The sequence below is a fragment of the Macaca nemestrina genome, chromosome 10 (assembly GCF_043159975.1).
Source record: "Macaca nemestrina isolate mMacNem1 chromosome 10, mMacNem.hap1, whole genome shotgun sequence".
Lineage (NCBI taxonomy): Eukaryota > Metazoa > Chordata > Mammalia > Primates > Cercopithecidae > Macaca > Macaca nemestrina.
In genome coordinates, this window is record NC_092134.1 from 143,024,435 (window position 1) to 143,048,237 (window position 23,803).

Here is a 23,803-nt window from a genome sequence, read left to right on the forward strand (position 1 = left end):
ACCCGGGAGGCAGAGCTTGCAGTGAGTTGAGATCGTGCCACTGCACTCCAGCCTGGGAGACAGAGCGAGACTCCGTCTCAAAAAAAATAAAAAAAGTATGTTCTCTGAAGACAAGGACTTTTTATGTCTTCTTTAATACTGTGTGCCTGGAAAAGTGCCTGCATCTAAATCAGCAGTCATTGAATATTTATTGAATGAATCAACTATATTTTAAAAGTAGGAGTATAGCTAGAAGTAATTACACAAAAGCATATTTATTTAACTATCATATCTGAATATTTGGTGTTATGATGGTGAGATATTATAAGAGTCTAGAATTGATAGTGTGCCTTGACTATGTCTAGTTCATACTCTTTTGTATCTTTTAAATTTGTTTTTCGAATTTTTGTTTCTTTTGACCTTTTCAGAATCTGCTAGATGATGTGGAAGAGTTTCATGAACGTGCTCAGGAGGCCATGATGGATGAAACCCCAGATTCTTCCAAACTCCAAATGTTGATAGATATGGGCTCTAGTCTGTATGTGGAACTCCCTGAATTACCACGACTGAAGCAAGAGCTGCAACAGGCTCGGTGGTTGGACGAAGTAAGACTGACCTTATCAGATCCACAGCAAGTCACTTTGGATGTCATGAAGAAACTGATAGACTCTGGGGTAGGGTTGGCACCCCACCATGCTGTGGAGAAAGCAATGGCTGAACTACAGGAGCTCCTTACAGTCTCTGAACGATGGGAAGAAAAGGCTAAGGTCTGCCTACAGGCAAGGTGAACACATTTTGGTGACTGTTGCCTCTTTAATGACTAAGTCAGAAGGTAGAATGGGAAGAAGGAGCTTAAAAGGCTTATTTCATAGGCCGGGCGCGGTGGCTCACGCCTGTAATCCCGGCACTTTGGGAGGCCGAGGCGGGCGGATCACAAGGTCAGGAGATGGAGACCACGGTGAAACCCCGTCTCTACTAAAAATACAAAAAATTAGCCGGGCGCGGTTGTGGGCGCCTGTAGTCCCAGCTACTCGGGAGGCTGAGGCAGGAGAATGGCGTGAACCCGGGAGGCGGAGCTTGCAGTGAGCTGAGATCCGGCCACTGCACTCCAGCCTGGGTGACAGAGCGAGACTCCGTCTCAAAAAAAAAAAAAAAAAAAAAAAAAAAGGCTTATTTCATGAAATGGCTTGTTTTTTTTTTTTTTTTGCCTTTAGGATTTTAATGTGTAAGTAGCATTAGTTAAGTTGTGTAGGTGGGAAAGGCATTTCCTGATGATCCGGGGCCTGAAGGAAACGGGGAGATTCTCCTCTCTCCCTGCTTTGGCAGGCAGCTCCTGGAGAGGTGCAGGTCGGTGGCAGTGGGTACAGGCAAGCTGGAGAGTTTCTTGCTGGGCAGGAATGCCCACAGTCCACACCTTCTTCACCCCTCATTGTGTCTGGACCCACAAATGGATTGGCAGTGCTAGGGAGTGGGTTCTCCTGTGTCTGGTTCCAACAACTGGTTTATTGTGATGACATTAAATATTTAATTAAATGTTTTGTGCCTTCCCTGGCCAATTGCTAAGTTATCAAATGGGGCTACATGTGGACAGTTTCAAATATGTGCAAACTATTGTGCAGAGTACTTTGTTAGGTACTTCTGGTTATACAAAGTCGTGTTTTGTTTAGAGCCTATACTTAGTGATATTGTAGTTAGGAAGTAAGAAGTATAAAGCCCATTGTAGTATGTTATTAATGTTAACCGAAAGGTATGGAAAAATGTTACAGGGATTCAGAGGGGGAGGATCATGGTGAGCTTGGGTGGTCAATAGAGAAGCTTCAGAGAAAAATAACTTAGGTAGAGCCTTGAGGAATGAGTAGGATTGAAGTGGAAGGAAGGTAAGAGAAATGTCAGAAACTGAGTTTAAGGAATATTTAGGGTGTGTTCAAGTGACAGAAAATAAGTGGGTTTCCCTGGAGTGGAGGATTTATGCTGAAAAGTATTGGGAGATGAGAATCAGGCAGGAGGAGAATGTTGAGTGGCTGTATTAGCATCAGCACCCCATTGGACTTAGTTAATGAGATTTAAATAAAGTGTTTATATCTGACTGTATGTCAGCAAATTTGGGTGATAATTAATGGTGGTGTTCTTTGTGAAAGCATTTCTCTAGCAGCTAAGATTAATATTTATATAATTTCTCTTGTGAGGATGAGGAAACTGGGGTGCATAGAGCGATCACGTAGTTACTGAGCGACACAACTGAAATTTAAAGCATCTTCCACTGGATTTCAGTATCTCTGTACTTATCTACTTTGCCGCCACTGAACTTTGGATGCATTTCGATGAGAAAATCTTCAGGTGATTTAATGAGCACAGCTCTGAGAAGCCTCTATGTGCACTGGGTATTTTGCTATCCAGATGACGTGCAGAATACGTGCTAAAATGTGTTCGTTGCTTTTCCTATTTGAACTCTTCATATTACTCAGTGTCTTCAGATTAATGACAGTTCCAGGAGGTGGGAACATATTAAGTGGACAAAGCTAAATAACTTTGGAATGTAAAACTATGATTTTGATAACACCTGATACAACTGGTAGTCGGCTACCAAATGAAATTTTGTTGGTAATAATAGTTAAACACTTTGTTTTCCCAGTCTCCTATATTTAGTCAGTCACCAGGTCCTGATGATTTTGTCTCCAAAATGTCTTTCATATCTCTCTTTCAAATTCATTGTCACTGACCTGGTTGTAGTCCTCTTACATTTTACCTTGATATTTGAGTTCGGTAAGTATTGATGGAGAACCTACTCCATGCCAGGTACTATTTCTAAATGCTGTGTAGACAGTAGTGAACAAGACACACAAAGATCTCTGCTTTCATGGAGCTACCGTTCTAGTAGAGAGAGAGAGAGAGAGATGAATGAATTCCAAATAATTAGTGTCATGAAAAAAGTAAAACTGGTAAAGAAATAGAGGATTCTGTGGTTGGTGGAAATAGTGGGAGTTAGACTCTTTTCTAATTTCTGTCAGAATTATCTTTCTGAAACACATCCTTAATCTTCTTGATCTCTTAGTATTGGTTGTTAACTACTTACCATTATTTTCTTGAGATTCTTTCTTTGCCTTTGGCCTTCTCTCTACATCTAAAATAATGGTTTTCCTCGAGATTCTGGCATAGATACCTTTCTTTTCTCACTCTGTACAGTCTCTCTGGAAATTTAATTTCTTGGCTCCGTTTGCCTTCTTTATACTGAGTAACTCCTAAATCTTCATTTATAATATAGATTTCTTTCATAAATATCATCTGCCTGTTAGATAATTCCAGGGGATGTCTCACAGATACCTGAAATTCCCTGTATCCAAAATTGGACTCATTAATGTCTTCCCATATCCGCCTCCTTTGTTTCTGTATTCTTTAAATGATACCACCTTTCACTCATTAGAACGGCAGGTACTTTGGTTTAGCTTTGACTCCTCCCTTCTTCTTTATCCTCAAACTCAGTTGTGCTGATTATATTTCCCCAGTGCTTCTCACTTTCATTCTTTTTTTTTTTAAGTCTGCACATGGATTTATGTTATACTCATTCTTTTTCAAATCCCCTCCCCACCTTTTTTGCGACAGAGACTTGCTTTGTTGCCCAGGCTGGGGTGTGCAGTGGTGCCATTTTGGCTCATGGCAACCTCCACTGCCCAAGGCTCAATCTATTCTCATGCCTCAGCCTCCCGAGTAGCTGGGATTATAGGTGCGTGCCCACCATGCCCAGCTAATTTTTTAATTTTTTGTGGAGACGGGGTTTCGCCATGTTGGCCAGGCTTGTCTCGAGCTCCTGACCTCAAGCAATCCGCCCGCCCCGGCCACCCACAGTGCTGGGATTACAGGCTTGAGCCACTGTGCCCAGCCTTTTACCCTCACGCTTGAAGGACTTTTTTGCATTAGGTGTAAAATTACTGGTTGACAGTTATTTTGCCTTAGTACTTTGGATATATCATTCTGTCTGCTGTTTTGAAAAGAATCTTGTAGGATTATTCCTTCTTTTTCTCTCATTCCACTCAGGCTGCTGTCATAGCTAGCCTAGATCACAGCAGCAGGTTCTGTCTGGCCTTACCCCTCTCTGATTCGTTCTCTCTACTGCCACTAGTGCTTTGTTAACACACAGGTGTCACTTTCACTCCCTTACTGAAATCCTTCTCTAGTTTTCTGTTGCCCTCAGGATGAAGTCCAAATTCTCTAACCTGATTTATAAGGCCATCTGTCATCTAGCCTCTTGCTTAATTATATATCTAGTCTTATCTCTTGCCATTCTTCTCTTGTATCCTGTGTTCCAAACATTGTGATTTTCTTCCCAGTTCCTCAAACATCTACGTTCTTTCTCTGCATCTTTGTGCATGTGTATTTTATTCTCCTGTAGAGCACTCTTATTTTCAGCCCATCTCCTGTGGTGTACCACTGCCAACCCTACCCTGCCCCTGGCCCCAGCTTTCCTGATTAAGCCTTATTCAGAAAGGATGAGAAAGCTTAGACATCACTTTTGGGAAGTCGTCTTTACCCACCAGGTCGATTAGGTTCTCCTACTATGTATTCCAATAGCACCTTTACTTTCATTTATCATTACAGTTCTCACAGTGCATCATAAACTCCTTATTAATAATCTTCATAAAATTAAAAAGCTTCATGAGGCTGGGCACAGTGGCTCACATCTGTAATCCCAGCATTTTGGGAGGCCGAGGAGGGTGGATTGCTTGAGCCCAGAAGTTCGAGACCAGCCTGGCCAACATGGTGAAACCCTGTCTCCACTAAAAATACAAAAAATTAGCTGGGCAAGGTGGCTCATGCCTGTAGTCCCAGCTGCTTGGGAGGCTGAGGCATGAGAATCGTTTGAACCTAGGAGGCAGAGGTTGTAGTGAGCTGAGATTGCGCCATTGCACTTCAGCCTGGGTGACAGCGAGACTCAAAAAATAAGTAAAGGTTTCATGAGGCAAGGACTGTCATTCTTGCTCATGAGCAGTTTCCAGTACCTAGAACGGTGCCTAACACACAGTAGGATTCGTGGATGATGAACGATTTCCACCTCAGCAGCTTCCCGTTGCTTTACCTGATGAAGTCCATGGCTCTCAGGACTCCGCATCTCTCTTCCTGCCAAATTCCCTCTTCCCGTCCCACTCTTTTCCACCCGTTCCCTGCCTCCAGTTCTCCACATCACACCCTAATTGCAAGCTGAACTATGAGCTGCTTTTTCAGTGTTTTTCCATGCCTTTGTTCATTGTGTTCCTGGTTTCCTTAACTTCTTTAACTTTTCGTTTTGACAGAATCATACTAATGTAAGGCCTACTTCAAAGCCTTTCTCAGCTTTCCGGGGCAGAATTAATCACTGCCTCCTATAACAGTGAGTTTATAGTAATTTGGTTTTAGTTCCCCGTAGAAGCATAATTCTTATCTTGCATTGCGATTCGTTGAGGATAAGGTCTATGCTTTATTCATCTTTGTGTAACTAATGTTAATGAATGTGGTTTAAGTAAATGTACCTTGTCAACATTAATGGATTTCTAGTCTCTTGTTTTCTACATTGCTATCAAATGTGCATCTCTGACAATTTCAGTTACTGTAGAGAAGTAGAATAGAGGTAGTCTAGTATAGTGAAAGGATCATGGATCTGACCCTCATTCTGAATCAGTATTTCACATGTGTCGTTTATTACGCTAAATGACTGAGGAAAATAACTTCTCTTTGAGTTAAAGTTTTCTTATCCTTAGCCGGGCGTGGTGGCGGGCGCCTCTTGTCCCAGCTACTCGGGAGGCTGAGGCAGGAGAATGGGGGGAACCCAGGAGGCGGAGCTTGCAGTGAGCCGAGATCCTGCCACTGCACTCTGCACTCCAGCCTGGGCGACAGAGCGAGACTGCATCTCAAAAAAAAAAAAAAAAGTTTTCTTATCCATAAAAAATTTATGTTTTATTTTATTGTAAACTTATGTTTATACATTTTCTTATGTATAAGATGGAAAAGAAAGATACTAGCTGCTTTGCCTCCCTTGTAGGATTGTGGTAAGAATTCAGTGAAATCATGTAAATGAAAGTTACCTAACATTCTGAAATATTATTTAAATGTTGATTTCTCATGCCTCCTACTCTGTTTTATTGTTCTTTTAGACCACGGCACAGTGTGGCAAGTTTAGAAAGCATTGTGAATGAAGCCAAGAACATTCCAGCCTTTCTACCCAATGTGTTGTCCTTGAAAGAAGCCTTACAAAAGGCTCGAGAATGGACAGCTAAAGTGGAAGCTATTCAGGTAAGAAGGCTTTTGGATTATCCCACCTATCAGGTAATGCCTGTTTCACGGATTAATCTTTTTTTTTTTTTTTTTTTTTTTTTTTTTGAGACAGAGTCTCTCTCTCTCACCCAGGCTGGAGTGCAGTGGCACCATCTTGGCTCACTGCAGCCTCCACCTCCCAGGTTCAAGCAATTCTCCCACCTCAGCCTCCCGAGTAGCTGGGACTGCAGGCGCCCGCCACCACGCCCGGCTAATTTTTTGTAATTTTTAGTAGAGACGGGGTTTCACCGTGTTAGCCAGGATGGTCTCGATCTCCTGACCTTGTGATCCGCCCGTCTCGGCCTCCCAAAGTGCTGGGATTACAGGCGTGAGCCACCGCGCCTGGCCTAATCTTTTAAACTATTAATTCTTTAGAATAGAATAATCTTAATTCAAACGATCCCTAACTTAGATCGACTTGTGACTTTTTGACTTTTTGATGGTGCGAAAGTGATATGCATTGAGTAGAAAGTGTGTTTCGAATTTTGAATTTTGAACTTTTGCCAGGCTAGCAATGTGTGGTGTGACACTCTCTCACGATGCTGGGCAGCAGCATTGAGCCACAGCTCCCAGTCAGTCATGCCGATGTAAGGGTTCTGAGCACCTTTAAGGTAGGGTAGGCTAAGCTGTGTTTGGTATGTTAATTTTATTAAATGCATTTTCAGCTTACGATGGGGACATAACCCTGTCGTAAGTTGAGGAGCATCTATAAAATAATTCTAGTACAGTTCACTTACTCTTTTGTCTGATTTTATAATTTAGAATAATTATTACCTACTTAAATATTGCTTGTTTTTATTGACTCCCTGCTATGAAAGATGATGGAATTAGTTATTTAACTCTTTAGCAATAGGGAATTTGTTACCTACTGTATTCTTCAAATTTTTTTCCATGTGCATGAATTACTTTTAAAATTAGAGTCAGAAAAAGAAAATGAAATTAACATTTACTGAGCACCACAATGAATTGCTTTTAAAATTAGAGGCAGAAAAAGAAAATGAAATTAACATTTACTGAGCACCACAATGAATTACTTTTAAAATTAGAGGCAGAAAAAGAAAATGAAACTAAGTGTACTGAGCACCACAGCACTCTTGCTACTATTCTAGGTATTTGGGAGCAGGCATGTAAGGGAAGGGTGTAAAAATAGGACTTACAGTATAAAATAGGGTATAAAACTAGAGTCTTCCAAATACATATTTTCTAGTTGGAGAGACATATTTTACACATCTGTAATTTAAAACAGAATGAGGTAAGTGCTAGATAGAGAAAAAAGTATACTTGAATCATAAAAACCGTTAAGCAGCACTTAACTGTTAAATATATAAACACTCTTAATTATAGAACTGTACTCAAACAGAAAACCAACTTCCACTAAACTGCTGCCCCCAAAAGGAACATATTCTGGGTGTCAAGTTCTATTTTTTGCTTTTCGAGACAGAGTCTCGTCGTGTCGCTCAGGCTGGAGTGCAGTGGTGGTGCGATCTTGGCTCACTGCAACCTCTGCCTCCTGGGTTCAAGCAATTCTCCTGCCCCAGCTTCTCAAGTAGCTGGGATTACAGGCACGCGCCACCAGGCCCAGCTAATTTTTGTATTTTTAGTAGAGATGGGGTTTCACCATGTTGGCCAGGCTGGTCTTGAACTCCTCACCTCAGGTGATCTGCCCGCCTTGGCCTCCCAAAGTGCTGGGATTACAGGTGTGAGCCACCGTTCCTGGCCTGGGTGTCAAGTTCTAATGACTTCTCTTTTACTTTCTTTTCTGTTGAGTTTTTCTGGGACCTGCTTAGCTGCCAGTGTTTCGTTTCTGTTTTTTTGAATTATTTCTGTTTTTATCCAGACAGCTTCTATGTTTGGTGAGTCTTTGACCTGGCTCAGGCAGTAGTTGTTGTCTTCACATGTCTGAGAATCTTTAATTGGCTGTTTTATTTATAATTGAAGGACTAGGTCAACAAGTGTAGGTAGCTGTCATGTGTTTCCTCTGTAATTTCAAAGGGCTGTCTCTCTACCAGGCTCTTCCCTTCAGTGGGAATACTGACTTGTAGGCTCTAAGTAAGTGGACAGGTTTTGTTATTTGGCAGACTTTTCTTTAGGCTGCGTGGCCTGGGAGCAGCGTATGTCTAGGCTTAGCCAGAAGGTGTTCTCTAGTCAAATGGCTATAATTGGGCACGAGAAAGAATAATAGTAAATATCATATCTTGATGTGAGCTTGTTTTCTATTCCATTTAGTTATCTGGTCCTATCTTGGTATTGTAGTAGTTTAATTATATCATTTTAATATCTTGTAGGACTAGAGCCACTTCCTTACCCCCTTTAAAAATGCATAGGTTTTTTCTTTTTTTTTTGAGACAAGAGTCTCATTCTGTTGCCCAGGCTGGATCTCAGCTCACTGCAACCTCCTCCTCCTCCTGGGTTCAAGCTATTCTTGTGCCTCAGCTTCCCAAGTAGCTGGGATTACAGGTGTGCACCACTGTGCCTGGGTAATTTTTGTATTTTTAGTAGAGAAAAGGTTTTGCCATGTTGACCAGGTTGGTCTTAAACTCCTGGCCTCAAGTGGTCCACCTGCCTCAGCCTCCCAAAGTGCTGGGATTACAGGCATGAGCCACTCCACTCAGCCAAAAAGTCATAGGCTTCTTGCCTATTTATTTTTCTCCATGGTTCAGTGTATCTTTCAAAATGAGTTTATAGGCAAATGTATCTGTTGATATTTGGGGAATATCCTTATATTGGAATACAGTATAGATGTTCTGTAAACAATAATGATTTCATTACATGGAAAGTTGAAACATTGTGAACTTGGAAGGAAAATATTTATTCTTATTTCTGTTTGTGTAACTTAAAATGGAGGTGGTTACCAGAATTGAAATACTGCTTTTAGTTGTTGGAAAAATTGTGAAAGACTTTGAAATTGGCAAAAAGATATCTAGGTATCCTTTCAGTGGAATATTGGATGTTGTCTAGTGAACTCTCCAGGATTATCTGATTCTAGGGGTGTGTGCCTTAGATTTTCTTTGGCCAGCCTATTTTACACCTGTCAGTTGTTTAGAAAGAAAAGGATAGCAATGCAAATGAGGTATGTCCATAGAAAGGCAGTGAAATTTGTATGGAATGGTATAGTTGATTTTCACATTGTAGAAAAAGATGATTCAGTTTTCCTCTATATTAAGCATATATTTCTATCTATTAGTAAATGCGTTTTCTGATTCCTGTTTATTTATTTATTTATCTATTTTTGAGACAGAATCTCACTGGGTTGCCCAGGCTGGAGTGCAGTGACACGATCTCAGCTCACTGCAACCTCCGCCTCCCGTGTTCAAGCAGTTCTCTTGCCTCAACCTCTTGAGTAGCTGGGATTACAGGCATGCGCCACCACGCCTGGCTAATTTTTGTATTTTCAGTAGAGACAGAGTTTCACCATGTTGGCCAGGCTGGTCTCGAGCTCCTGACCTCAGGTGATCTGCCTGTCTCAGCCTCCCAAAGTGCTGAGATTACAAGTGTGAGCCACCACGCCTGGCCTGCTAATGCATTTATATATGTCTGTGCTTTAGACTGTCCTTTGAACTGGTTTTTATGTCTGCTGATTCTCTCATTAATTAGTAAATAAAATCATTGATGACATGTTCATTAAAAAAATAATTTACACAAACTTTAAAAAATAGGACATTGGAAGTTATATGAATTCAAGAGATGGAATTCCATGCAAAGAATAGTATTTAATAAAAGAACTAACACTAAACTTTGTAAGGTCTTTCAACAGTATATTGCCGGACCCCATAAGAGAACTCAAATTGTGAGAATCGACTTTGGTTTTTCAGAGTGGCAGCAACTACGCTTATTTGGAACAGCTTGAGAGCTTGTCTGCGAAAGGACGCCCTATCCCTGTGCGCCTTGAAGCACTACCGCAAGTGGAATCTCAGGTGGCAGCAGCACGGGCATGGAGAGAACGGACTGGGCGGACCTTTCTTAAGAAGAATTCTAGCCATACGTTGTTACAGGTACTTGAACTTCAACACTCTCATGAACTTCAGCACTCTCATAAGCCGCTGGTAATTTCAGTGGTAATAGTATTGGTGAGGGTTGTTTTCAGTGTATCTGATTACCGTTATACAAGTGATTCTTACTGGGTGATAGTTTTCAGTGTATCTGATTACCATTATATGAGTGATTCTTACTAGGTGGTATCAGATGGCGACTTACTGGGCGGTATCAGATGGCGACTTCCTGGGCGACATCAGATGGCGACTTCCTGGGCGACATCAGATGGCGACTTACTGGGCGACATCAGATGGCGACTTACTGGGCGACATCAGATGGCGACTTACTGGGCGACATCAGATGGCGACTTACTGGGCGACATCAGATGGCGACTTACTGGGCGACATCAGATGGCGACTTACTGGGCGACATCAGATGGCGACTTACTGGGCGACATCAGATGGCGACTTACTGGGCGACATCAGATGGCGACTTACTGGGCGACATCAGATGGCGACTTACTGGGCGGCATCAGATGGCGACTTACTGGGCGGCATCAGATGGCGACTTACTGGGCGGCATCAGATGGCGACTTACTGGGCGGCATCAGATGGCGACTTACTGGGCGGCATCAGATGGCGACTTACTGGGTGGTATCAGATGTGACTTGAAATCTGGAGCCTTAGGCAGATTCATTTCCAGTTAATCTTGTGCTGTCCCTAGAAAAAGCAGTTGGCCTTGGCTCGTTATTGGACACTAGTCATTGAAATAGTTTTGTTTTGTTTTGTTTTTTTGAGACAGAGTCTTGCCCTGTTGCCCAGACTGGAGTGCAGTGGTGCGATCTCAGCCCACTGCAGCTGTCGCCTCCTGGGCTCAAGTGATCCTTTCACCTCACCCTCCCAAGTGTCTGGGACTACAGGCATGCACCACCATGCCTGGCTAATTTTTTGTATTTTTGGTGGAGATGATGTTTCGTCATGTTGCCTGGGCTGATCTCGAACTCCTTTGAGCTCAAGTGATCCGCCCTCCTCAGTCTCCCAAAGTGCTAGGATTACAGGTGTGAACCACCACGTCCAGCCTATCGTTGAATGATCTTTTTTCTCCGAAGCACAAATTTGTATACTCATCGTCCCTTTGATCTTGAGAAGTTGAACGTAGTAGTTAAGAGCAAAGGCTTTGGAATAAGGTCCTTTCAGGTTTGAGAATGGACTCCTTAATTGCTAACCCTGTGTCCTTGGGCAAGTTATTTCCTTTCTGAGCCTCAGTTTCTCTTGTTTATAAAACGTAGATACTAATACCTACTACATAGGGTTGTTGTGAGGAATGAATTAGATCATGTGTATAAAGTCCTTAAGAAAGTGCCTCGGACACGGTTGAATGGTCAATAAATGGTTCCTTTATTATTTTCACTTCTAAGATTTTTTAAAAACCAGAGTTTATAATGGTGGTTTTACTTTTGTAGGTGCTGAGCCCCCGGACTGACATTGGTGTATATGGGAGTGGCAAAAATAGGAGGAAAAAAGTAAAAGAACTGATAGAAAAAGAAAAAGAAAAGGATCTGGACCTCGAGCCTCTGAGTGATCTGGAGGAGGGATTGGAGGAAACCAGAGATACAGCCGTGGTGGTAAGACGTTACCGAGCGTCTTGAGTTTGCTTGGTGAATACACAATTCTGTAAAGATGTTAGCAGACTCACAGTTTTTATGTTTTTAACTTTTTATTTTCATATACTTTGGCTTTACGGTTATACATATTTCACATTAAAAGTAAATATTTATAATCAAGATATACAAAAAGTTTAGTATTCTGCTCTTTTCCCACAATTGTCTGTTCCATACCTCTGTTCTTTACTGTTGTTTTAATGGTCGTCTACTGTTCCATCAAGTTGTCCATAGTCTGCTGAGTACAGTAAGTCCTCACTTAACATTATCAATAGCTTCTTGCACTGCAACTCTAGGTGAAGCCATGTATAATGAACCCAGTTTTACTACAGGCTGATACAAACAAGAGTTAAGTTCCTTATTTTTTATTTTTTATTTTTTTTGAGACGGAGTCTCGCTCTGTCGCCCAGGCTGGAGTGCAGTGGCCGGGTCTCAGCTCACTGCAAGCTCCGCCTCCCGGGTTCACGCCATTCTCCTGCCTCAGCCTCCGGAGTAGCTGGGACTACAGGCGCCCGCCACCTCGCCCGGCTAGTTTTTTGTATTTTTAGTAGAGACGGGGTTTCACCATGTTAGCCAGGATGGTCTCGATCTCCTGACCTTGTGATCCGCCCGTCTCGGCCTCCCAAAGTGCTGGTATTACAGGCTTGAGCCACCGCGCCCGGCCAAGTTCCTTATTTTTTAACCAGCATATTTCTGGTCACAAAAACATCATCAGACTTTTAAAATAAAGACCCCAAACACTTCTGATATTAAACACTGAGAAGATTCGAGCTAAACATACATTTAAGAAAGAGTAATAAAAACTAGATAATTATCCAATTTTTGGTAAGTTAGTGAGTGACAGTGGCATTGGCCAGGAATTGATTTTTTGTCATCAATGTTATAATGAAATTACACTGAACATAAAGATGTTATTTGAGGACCTGCTGTAGTTTTCTAATTTTGAACATTTTGCCTGTTACTAAGTTTCTTATTGTAAGTAATAAAATGAACTTCTTTGTATAGCCTTTTCCTTCTTTTAAATTTCCTAGACTTGACTCTTAGGAATGTAATTACTGGGTTAGAATTTAATATAAACATTTTATGACTCTTATTACTATGTGTTTTTTAAAAGAATTATACCAGGCTACAGATTTCCATCTCTTAATGAGTGTTAAAATATTTGTAGTTGATGAGAATTATGCTTTTTTGGAGGATAGGAGGAATGTGTTAAGATTACTAGGATCCTGAGGAAATAGAAAATAAATACGAATCTGGGCAATAAAAGTAAGGAATTGCATATGATACAGCTCTTTCTGCCTACAAATGATTCTGTTTTGAAGCCAATGAAAATGATTTCTGATTAGAGAGCCTGCGTAACAAGTCAATCTTGCTAGACAAGTAGGACTGGAAATTATTTCAAAATTGTTTCAAAGCTGCCAGTAGTTCAAGAAGAAAATGCACTGACAGTATTGATAATTAAATTTGTTTGCCTTTATTTACTTTGTTAAATTGAGTTTCATAAAACTCTGTTGTTACAATTGATCAAGTTTTGTTACTCTACTTACACATGAAGAGGCCTTCTAGAGAGAAATAAATTAATGTGTATAGGACTTGCCCCAGGGAATGAATTACGAGGGGATGGGAAACTAATACTTCATTGAGTGTTTTTCTTGTGCAAGGTACCAGGTTAGGCACTTTCATATGTTACCTTATTTAATCTGTGAAACAGCAAAATAACGGTTGATAGTATCCTCATTTTTCAGAAAATGGAGGTTCGGAAACTTGTGCCCCATATTAACAGTCTAAAAGTGCAAGAGCCAGGCTTTGTACCCAGGTTGCTTGATTTCAAGGCATGCCATCTTTGTACTGCGCCCTACAAAAGAGACCAAAGTACTGCACTGATGTACATGATCAAATGTGATAGCACTTTGCCCGTTTCACAGATGAGGAATGTTTGCATGGAAACTGCCAGGGGCCCCAAATTTTAGGAAACTGTTTATAACTGATAGCTTGGAGAAAGATCCCACGGTCTTGAGAATTTGGTAGTTTGGGGGTATATTGCAGTGACTCTTCAATTAAATGTGTTTCTTGTACAGGTAGCAGTTTTCAAAGAACGGGAGCAAAAAGAGATTGAAGCCATGCATTCTCTCAGAGCAGCCAACCTAGCCAAGATGGCAATGGTGGACCGCATAGAAGAAGTAAAATTTTGCATTTGCCGCAAGACAGCCAGTGGGTTTATGCTACAGTGTGAACTCTGCAAGGACTGGTTCCATAACAGCTGTGTTCCTCTTCCTAAATCAAGTTCCCAAAAGAAAGGATCCAACTGGCAAGCTAAAGAAGTAAAATTCCTTTGCCCTCTTTGTATGCGGTCTCGAAGGCCCAGGCTAGAGACTATTCTGTCACTCCTGGTGTCCCTTCAGAAGTTGCCCGTACGGTTGCCTGAAGGAGAGGCCCTGCAGTGTTTGACAGAACGTGCTATGAGTTGGCAGGATAGAGCACGGCAGGCTCTAGCCACAGATGAACTCTCCTCTGCCCTGGCCAAACTGTCGGTGTTGAGCCAGCGTATGGTGGAACAGGCAGCTCGAGAAAAAACGGAAAAGATCATCAGTGCGGAACTCCAAAAAGCAGCTGCCAATCCAGACTTACAGGCAAGTTTAGGATTTACATTCTTTTTCTATTTCATGGGATATGTCAGTGTATAAATAGTAAATCGAGTCTGTCTTATCAATTGATTAGGAAAATAACAGTAACTTGTCAGCAATTATCCATTGCATTCTCATTCAACATATACTATAATACTTTTTTTTGGATGCCTACTTAGTGAACTATTCCTGGGAATGTCATTCAGGTGGACTTTGGCATCATCATCAAATAATTTGATTTCTACTAACTGTTGAAGAACTCTGTTAGCCACTTTGCTTATTCATTACATTTTGGTGATCTTAGGCACACATTAATTCCCCTGCTGGTCTCTCATGTCTTGCTGTTCATCTTGGAATTCTTTGTTGTTTAGGGACACTTACCTAGTTTCCAGCAGTCTGCTTTTAATCGGGTGGTGAGCAGTGTGTCCTCTTCTCCTCGACAAACAATGGACTATGATGACGAAGAAACAGACTCTGATGAAGACATTCGAGAGACGTATGGTTACGACATGAAGGTAGTTACACGGACAGGCTGTGTGGGTACATACCTGATCATTGGGTTTGTTTAAAAAAAAAAAAGCAGCTATTGAACAGTGATGTTTGAGGCCTGAAAGTGAAAGAGAAAACTAGTCATTTATCTCTTCTGAGGTTTTAGTCATAGCATTTTTTCAAAACTCAAAAAATTACAGGTTGCTGAAATAATTTTTTTTTTTTGAGATGGAGTCTCCCTCTGTCGGCCAGGCTGGAATGCAGTGGCGTGATCTCTGTTCACTGCAACCTCTGCCTTCTGGGTTTAAGTAATTCTTGTTGCTCAGCCTCCCAAGTTGCTGGGATTACAGGCGCATGCCACCATGCCTGGCTAATTTTTGTATTTTTAGTAGAGATGGGGTTTCATCATGTTGGCCAGGCTGGTCTTGAACTCCTGACCTGAAGTGATCGGCCCGCCTCGGCCTCCCAAAGTGCTGGGATTACAGGTGTGAGCCACCGCGCCAGACCTGAAACAATTTTAAAAAAATAGAATTTAAAAATCTGTATATGTTTTTCTCATCTTATAGTCCCTTATGGCTTAGAGGAACTAGAAAAACAATGCATTAAATTATGTAAAGCTTTCATGGCCAATTTCAGTTTTTCACATTTTTTTCTTTGAGTTAAAGTCTGTATACAGTTAAGTTTTAAGAATTCCATTCTAGGCTTGGTGTGGTGGCTCATGCCTATAAACTTGACACTTTAGGGGAGACTAAGGTGGGAGGATCACTTGAGTCCGGGAGTTTGAGACCAGCCTGTGCAACATAGCGAGACCCCCCGATCTCTACAAAAAAATACAAAAGTTAGTTGGGTGTGGTAGCATGCACCTGTAGTCCCAGCTGCTTGGGACGCTGAAGTGGGAGGATTGCTTTGATCCTAGGAGGTCAAGGCTGCAGTGAGCTGTGATTGTACCACTGCCCTCCAGCCTGGGTAGCGCAACAAAACCTTGCCTCAAAAAAAAAATTCCATTCCAGCTAGGCTGTGAGTCTTTTGCTCTGCTTTCTTGTCTGGATGGTGCCAGATAGAAAGTAATATTCAGAGATGGGTAATATAATACTTAGGCCCAGGTTAGAATTTGCTGAGTTCCAGTTGCAGATACAACAAATTATTTACCATCAATGTGACTGTTTTGGTAATGACACCTTACTGGTGGTGAAGAGAAGGTTTTGACAAGTTTGTTTTGTGTTGGATCCAGTTGGCTTTTCGTTCACCCTTTTTGTCAGGTGCAAGTCCTTTGCTTTTTAACCTAGTAATAACAACGTGATTAGTCAGAGACCCTGCCAGATTACAGTCAATCCATTGGTTTGTTTTATATGATTCTTAGTTGCTTTGTTTAGAATCTATTCTTGTAACCTGGGAATTCCTACTCTGATACAAAAGGCTGCTTCCTAAGAACAAGGGGAGATTCTGTCACTACCCCTTCACTGTCTTTTGTCTTTTCAGCTTGCAGATCAGCTTGGTACTGCTCATTAACCTCATCAGCATTAAAACTGCTAGGGTGTAAAATTAAAACCATCCATCATAGACGCTCGTAGATTCTTCCACTGGGAAATGTTTTTTCTCAAGATAAAAATGGATCCAAGTGACTTGGGAATTTTCAGTTATGTGACTTAAAGACTTGAGAACAGTAGAAACTTGAATTAGCCTATTCAGATAATCTTCTTAAGCACGTTGTTATCTGGAAGTTAATGACTGTCTTTGTTTACGAAGTGGTATATAGGGTGACTAGGAGCAGCTGAAAAGGAATGCAACCCATGCCACGTATAATTCGCCTTTTCCTTGAATACTGGAATCACCTGTTCACCCTGCTTAGAGGCCTTTGATATTTTTGGTGGTTGCTTTCTAGCACATTAAGTATCAGCCCCTCCTCTAGATTTGCTTAACATGATGGGCTTTGCTTGAAAGCAGACTGGTAACCTATGAAAACATCACAAGTATTGATGATTTTCAGGACTAGGGATCACAACTGCAGTTTGATAAGGTTGGATGGAGTCATCTTTTTTTGGAGGAAATTATGAGAGAATCTTAGCTTACTGTCTGTTTGGTAGTAGGTATTGGCAGGGTAGAAAAATAAGATTATGGATTTTCTAGTGTTAGTAATGTATTTGACAGTTGAGAAGAGAAGAATGGTGGCAAGACGCACGGTAATTCAAGTTCAAATTTACTTTGCCGTCAGATGCTCTGCCACGGAGCTATACCCTGCCAGTTTACTTTGATGTTGATATCTTTGAATGAAAAAAAAAAGCCTGTACTGTTGAGCATTTTCCCGCAGAGCAAGTGATAATCGTATAATAAAACTTTTATTTGCCAGTTTATTTGCATTTGGCTGGTGGTTTTTTCTTTGTTTGATGTTCTCTGTTGTGACCATAAATTCATACTTAAAATACTTTGAACATAGTATTCTTGCTTGAGGAGGAGCCCCCTCTTGGTTTAGAAAGAGGAGTAGGTAATTATTTAGTAAAATAAAATCAGTCATTTTATCGTAGTTACCATCCAGAAAATCATTGCTTACAAGGTACATATTTAATGAAGCAAAGTCTGTCCTGCATCTTTTGGGATTGTGTCTGTGTAGGTGAGCTTGTGGATACGGATTTCAAGGAGAATGATCTGAGACCTAATCAGAGCTCACTTAACATTCCAAGGACTTTAAGTGCGACAGTGAGATTAATGAGCAGTACCAAGCTGATCTGCAAGCTGAACTTATTTTTTCCCCTCATCACTGTTATAATGAAATGAAAACAACTTTATTGAAGGACCTGCTACTGTACTTCCTTTTGCTTAAAGTCAGTTTCCAAGAACCTACTGATGACGTTACATGAAGACTTACTGTAATCTGTATATTGTCAGTCAGACATATACTTAAGTAAGAGCAATTGGTAAGATTCTAGGTTTGAAAACCTCTAGAGAGGATTAAATGGTTTGTGTCCTTAAGCTGTCACATCTAAATTTGTCTTCCCCTCCTTAGCTTGTTGGTATAGGAGTTATTATAGGTTGTAGACTATAGAAGGTGGATTACTTAACCATAATTTTTTTTATTATACTTTAAGTTCTGGGGTACATGTGCAGAACATACAGGTTTGTTTCATAGGTATACATGTGCCATGGTGGTTTCCTGCATCCACCAACCCGTCATCTACATTAGGTATTTCTCCTAATGCTATGCCTCCCCTAGCCCTCCACCCCCGGACAGGCCCTGGTGTGTGATGTTCCCCTCCCTGTGTCCATATGTTCTTGTTGTTCAACCCCCACTTATGAGTGAGAACATGCAGTGTTAGGTTTTCTGTTCTTGTGTTAATTTGCTGAGAATGATGGTTTCCAGCTTCATGTCTCTGCACAGGACATGAACTCATCCTTTTTTATGGCTACATAGTATTCCATGGTATATATGTGCCACATTTTCTTCATTCTGTCATTGACGGGCATTTGGGCTGGTTCCAAGTCTTTGCTGTTGTGAACAGTGCTGTAGTAAACATACGTGTGCATGTGTCTTTATCGTAGAATGATTTATAATCCTTTGGGTATATATCCAGTAATGGGATTGCTGGGTCAAATGGTAATTCTAGTTCTAGATCCTTGAGGAATCGCCACACTGTCTTCCACAATGGTTGAACCAATTTACACTCCCACCAACAGTGTAAAAGTGTTCCTGTTTCTCCACATCCTCTCCAGCACCTGTTGTTTCCTGACTTTTTAATGATCGCCTTTTTAACTGGTGTGAGATGGTATCTCATTGTGGTTTTGATTTGCAATTCTCTAGTGACCAGTGATGATGAGCATTTTTTCGTATGTTTGTTGGCTGCATAAATGTCTTCTTTTGAGAAGTGTCTGTTCATATCCTTTGCCCACTTTTTGATGGGGTTGTTTTATTCTTGTAAATTTGTTTAAGTTCTTTGTAGATTCTGGATATTAGCCCTTTGTCAGATGGATAGATTGCAAAATTTTTCTCCCATTCTGTAGGTTGCCTGTTCACTCTGCTGATAGTTTCTTTTGCTGTGCAGAAACTCTTTAGTTTAATTAGATCTGATTTGACTATTTTGGCTTTTGTTGCCATTGCTTTTGGTGTTTTAGTCATGAAGTCTTTGCCCATGCCTATGTCCTGGATGGTGTTGCCTAGGTTTTCTTCTAGGGTTTTTATGGTTTTAGGTCTTACCTTTCAGTCTTTAATCCATCTTGAGTTAATTTTTGCATAAGGTATAAGGAAGGGATCCAGTTTCAGCTTTCTGCATATGGCTAGCCAGTTTTCCCAACACCATTTATTAAATAGGGAATCCTTCCCCATTTCTTGTTTTTGTCAGGTTTGTCAAAGATCAGATGGTTATAGATGTGTGGTGGTATTTCTGAGGCCTCTGTTCTGTTCTATTGGTCTATATATCTGTTTTGGTACCAGTACCATGCTGTTTTTGTTACTGCAGCCTTGTTGTATAGTTTGAAGTTAGGTAGCATGATGCCTCCAGCCTTGTTCTTTTTGTTTAGGATTGCCTTGGTTATGCGGGCTCTTTTTTGGTTCCATATGAAATTTAAAGTAGTTTTTTCCAGTTCTGTGAAGACAGTCAGTGGTAGCTTGATAAGGGATAGCATTGAATCTGTAAATTACTTTGGGCAGTATGGCCATTTTCACAATATTGATTCTTCCTATCCATGAGCATGGAATGTTTTTCCATTTGTTTGTGTTCTCTCATTTCCTTAAGCAGTGGTTTGTAGTTCTCCTTGAAGAAGTCCTTCACATCCCTTGTAAGTTGTATTCCTAGGTATGTTATTCTCTTTGTAGCAGTTGTGAATGGGAGTTCACTCATGATTTGACTCTCTGTTTGTCTATTGTTGGTGTATAGGAATGCTTGTGATTTTTGCACATTGATTTTGTATCCTGAGATGTTGCGGAAGTTGCTTATCAGCTTACGGAGATTTTGGGCTGAGACGATGGGGTTTTCTAAATATACAATCATGTCATCTGCAAACAGAGACAATTTGACTTCCTCTGTTCCTATTTGAATACCCTTTATTTCTTTCTCCTGCCTGATTGCCCTGGCCAGAACTTTCAATACTATGTTTAATAGGAGTGGTGAGAGAGGGCATCCTTGTCTCGTGCTGGTTTTCAAAGGGAGTGCTTCCAGTTTTTGCCCATTCAGTATGATACTGGCTGTGGGTTTGTAAATACCTCTTATTATTTTGAGATACGTTCCATCAGTACCTAGTTTATTGAGAGTTTTTAGCATGACAGGCTGTTGAATTTTGCTGAAGGCCTTTTCTGCATCTAGTGAGACAATCATGTGGTTTTTGTCATTGGTTCTGTTTATGTGATGGATTACGTTTATGATTTGAGTATGTTGAACCAGCCTTGCATCCTAGGGATGAAGCACACTTGGTCATTGGTGGATAAGCTTTTTGATGTGCTGCTGGATTCAGTTTGCCAGTATTGAGAATTTTCACATCGATGTTCATGAGGGATATTGGCCTGAAATTCTCTTTTTTTGTTGTGTCTCTGCCAGGTTTTGTTATCAGGATGATGCTGGCCTCATAAAATGAGTTAGGGAGGATTCCCTGTTTTTCTATTGTTTGGAATAATTTCAGAAGGAATTACGGTAGCAGCTCCTCCTTGTACCTCTGGTAGAATTCAGCTGTGAATCTGTCTGGTCCTGGACTTTTTTTGGTTGGTAGTCTATTAATTACTGCCTCAATTTCAGAACTTGATTGGTCTGTTCAGCGATTCGACTTCTTCCTGGTGTAGTCTTGGGAGGCTGTATGTGTCCGGGAATTTATCCGTTTCTTCTAGATTTTCTAGTTTATTTGTGTAGATGTGTTTATAGTATTCTCTGATGGTAGTTTGTATTTCTGCGGGATTGATGGTGATATCCCCTTTATCATTTTTTATTGCATCTATTTGATTCTTCTCTCCTTTCTTTATTAGTCTTGCTAGCGGTCTATCTATTTTGTTGATCTTTTCAAAAAAACCAGCTCCTGGATTCATTGATGTTTTTAAAGGGTTTTTCATGTCTCTATCTCCTTCAGTTCTGCTCTGATCTTAGTTATTTCTTGTCTTCTGCTAGCTTTTGAATTTGTTTGCTCTTGCTTCTGTAGTTCTTTTAATTGTGATGTTAGGATGTCAATTTTAGATCTTTCCTGTTTTCTCTTGTGGGCATTTAGTGCTGTAAATTTCCGTCTACACACTGCTTTAAATGTGTCCCAGAGATTCTGGTATGTTGTGTCTTTGTTCTCATTGGTTTCAAAGAACGTCTTTATTTCTGCCTTCATTTCATCATTTACCCAGTAGTCATTCAGGAGCAGGTTGTTAACTTTCCATGTAATTGTGAGGTTTTGAGTGAGTTTCTTAATCCTGAGTTCTACTTTGATTGCACTGTGGTCTGAGAGACTGTTTGTTATTATTTCTGTTCTTTTGCATTTTCTGAGGGGTGTTTTACTTCTAATTATGTGGTCAGTTTTAGAATAAGTGTGATGTGCTGCTGAGAAGAATGTATATTCTGTTGGTTTGGGGTGGAGAGTTCTGTAGCTGTCTGTTAGGTCTGCTTGGTCCAGAGCTGAGTTGAAGTCCTGGATATCTGTGTTAATTTTCTGTCTCATTGATAGGTGTAATATTGACAATGGGGTGTTAAAGTCTCCCACTATTATTATTGTGTGGGAGTCTAAGTGTCTTTGTAGGTCTCTAAGGACTTACTTTATGAATCTGGGTGCTCCTGTATTGGGTGCATATACATTTAGAATAGTTAGCTCTTCTTGTTAAATTGATCCCTTTACCATTATGTAATGCCCTTCTTTGTCTCTTTTGATCTCTGTTGGTTTAAAGTCTGTTTTATCAGAGACTAGGACTGCAATCCCTGCTTTTTTTTGCTTTCTATTTGCTTGGTAGATCTTCCTCCATCTGTTTATTTTGAGCCTGTGTGTGTCTTTGCAAGTGAGATGGGTCTCCTGAATACAGCACACTGATGGGTCTTGACTCTATCCAATTTGCTAGTCTGTGCCTTTTAATTGGGGCATTTAGCCCATTTACATTTAATGTTAATATTGTTTTGTGTGAATTTGATCCTGTCATTATGATGCTAGTTGGTTATTTTGCCCGTTAGTGGATGCAGTTTCTTCATAGCGTCGATGGTCTTTACAATTTGGTATGTTTTTCTCAGTGGCTGGTACCAGTTGTTCCTTTCCATGTTTAGTGCTTCCTTCAGGAGCTCTTGAAAGGCAGGCATGGTGGTGACAAAATCTCTCAGCACTTGCTTGTCTGTAAAGGATTTTATTTCTCCTTCATTTATGAAGCTTAGTTTGGCTGGATATGAAATTCTGGATTGAAAATTCTTTTCTTTAAGAATGTTGAATATTGGCCCCACTCTCTTCTGGCTTCTACGTTTCTACGGAGAGATCCGCTGTTAGTCTGATGGGCTTGCCTTTGTGGGTAACTCGACCTTTCTCTCTGGCTGCCCTAAACGTTTTTTCCTTCATTTCAACGTTGTTGAATCTGACAATTACATTTCTTGGGTTTGCTCTTTTCGAGGAGTTTCTTTGTGGTGTTCTCTGTATTTCCTGAATTGGAATGTTGGCCTCCCTTGCTAGGTTGGGGAAGTTTTCCTGGATAATATCCTGAAGAGCGTTTTCCAACTTGGTTCCATTCTCCCTGTCACTTTCAGGTGCACCAATCAAATGTAGATTTGGTGTTTTCACATATTCCCATATTTATTGGAGGCTTTGTTTGTTTCTTTTCACTGTTTTTTCTTTGATCTTGTCTTCTTACTTGGTTTCATTGAGTTGATCTTCAATCTCTGATATCCTTTCTTCTGCGTGATCAATTCAGCTGTTGATTCTTGTGTATGTTTCACGAAGTTCTCGCGCTGTGTTTTTCAGCTCCATCATGTCATTTATGTTCTCTATACTGGTTATTCTAGTTAACAATTCCTCTAACCTTTTCTCAAGGTTCTTAGCTTCCTTGCATTGGTTAGAACATGCTCCTTTAGCTCGGAGGAGTTTGTTATTACCCACCTTCGGAGGCCTACTTCTGTCAGTTCGTCAAACTCATTCACCGTCCAGTTTTGTTCCTTTGTTGGCGAGGAGATTTGATCCTTTGGAGGAGAAGAGGTGTTCTGGTTTTTGGAATTTTCAGCCTTTTTGTGCTAGTTTCTCCCCATCTGCGTGGATTTATCTACCTTTGGTCTTTGATTTTGGTGACTTTCGGGTAGGGTCTCTGAGTGGACGTCCTTTTTGTTGATGTTGATACTGTTTCTTTCTGTTTGTTAGTTTTCCTTCAAATAGGCCCCTCTGCTGCAGGTCTGCTGGAGTTTGGTGGAGGTCCCCTCCAGACTGTCTGCCTCGGTATCACCAGAAGAGGCTGCAGAACAGCAGAGACTGCTGCTTGTTCCTTCCTCTGGAAGCTTTGTCCCAGAGGGGTACCGGCCAGATGCCAGCCAGAGCTCTCCTGTATGATGTGTCTGTTGACCCCTGCTGGGAGGTGTCTCCCAGTCAGGATGCATGGGGGCCAGGGACCCTCTGGAGGAGGCAGTCTGTTCCTTATCAGAGCTTGAGTGCTGTGCTGGGAGATCTGCTGCTCTCTTCAGAGCCCTCAGGCAGGGAAGTTTAAGTCTGCTGAAGCTGCATCCACAGCTGCCCCTTCCCCCAGGTGCTTTGTCCCAGGGAGATGGGGATTTTATCTAGAAGTCCCTGACTGGGACTGCTGCCTTTTTTTCAGAGATGCCCTGCCCAGAGAGGAGGAATGTAGAGAGCAATAGTAATTTTTTGGTAGGTTTGTTATCTCTGTGGATTC

At 41.1% G+C, this 23,803-nt stretch overlaps 1 protein-coding gene across 1 annotated transcript in view; it reads left to right on the plus strand.

Moving 5' to 3' along the window:
- LOC105463806 (lysine demethylase 5A) overlaps positions 1–23,803 on the plus strand; it is a 101,012-nt gene that overhangs the window by 55,029 nt on the left and 22,180 nt on the right. Inside the window, exons 19-24 of the mRNA XM_011711127.3 lie at positions 408–763; positions 6,102–6,240; positions 10,074–10,253; positions 11,696–11,857; positions 13,972–14,523; positions 14,889–15,032. Coding sequence (XP_011709429.1) covers positions 408–763; positions 6,102–6,240; positions 10,074–10,253; positions 11,696–11,857; positions 13,972–14,523; positions 14,889–15,032 — 1,533 coding nt within the window. The remainder of the gene's footprint in view (positions 1–407; positions 764–6,101; positions 6,241–10,073; positions 10,254–11,695; positions 11,858–13,971; positions 14,524–14,888; positions 15,033–23,803) is intronic.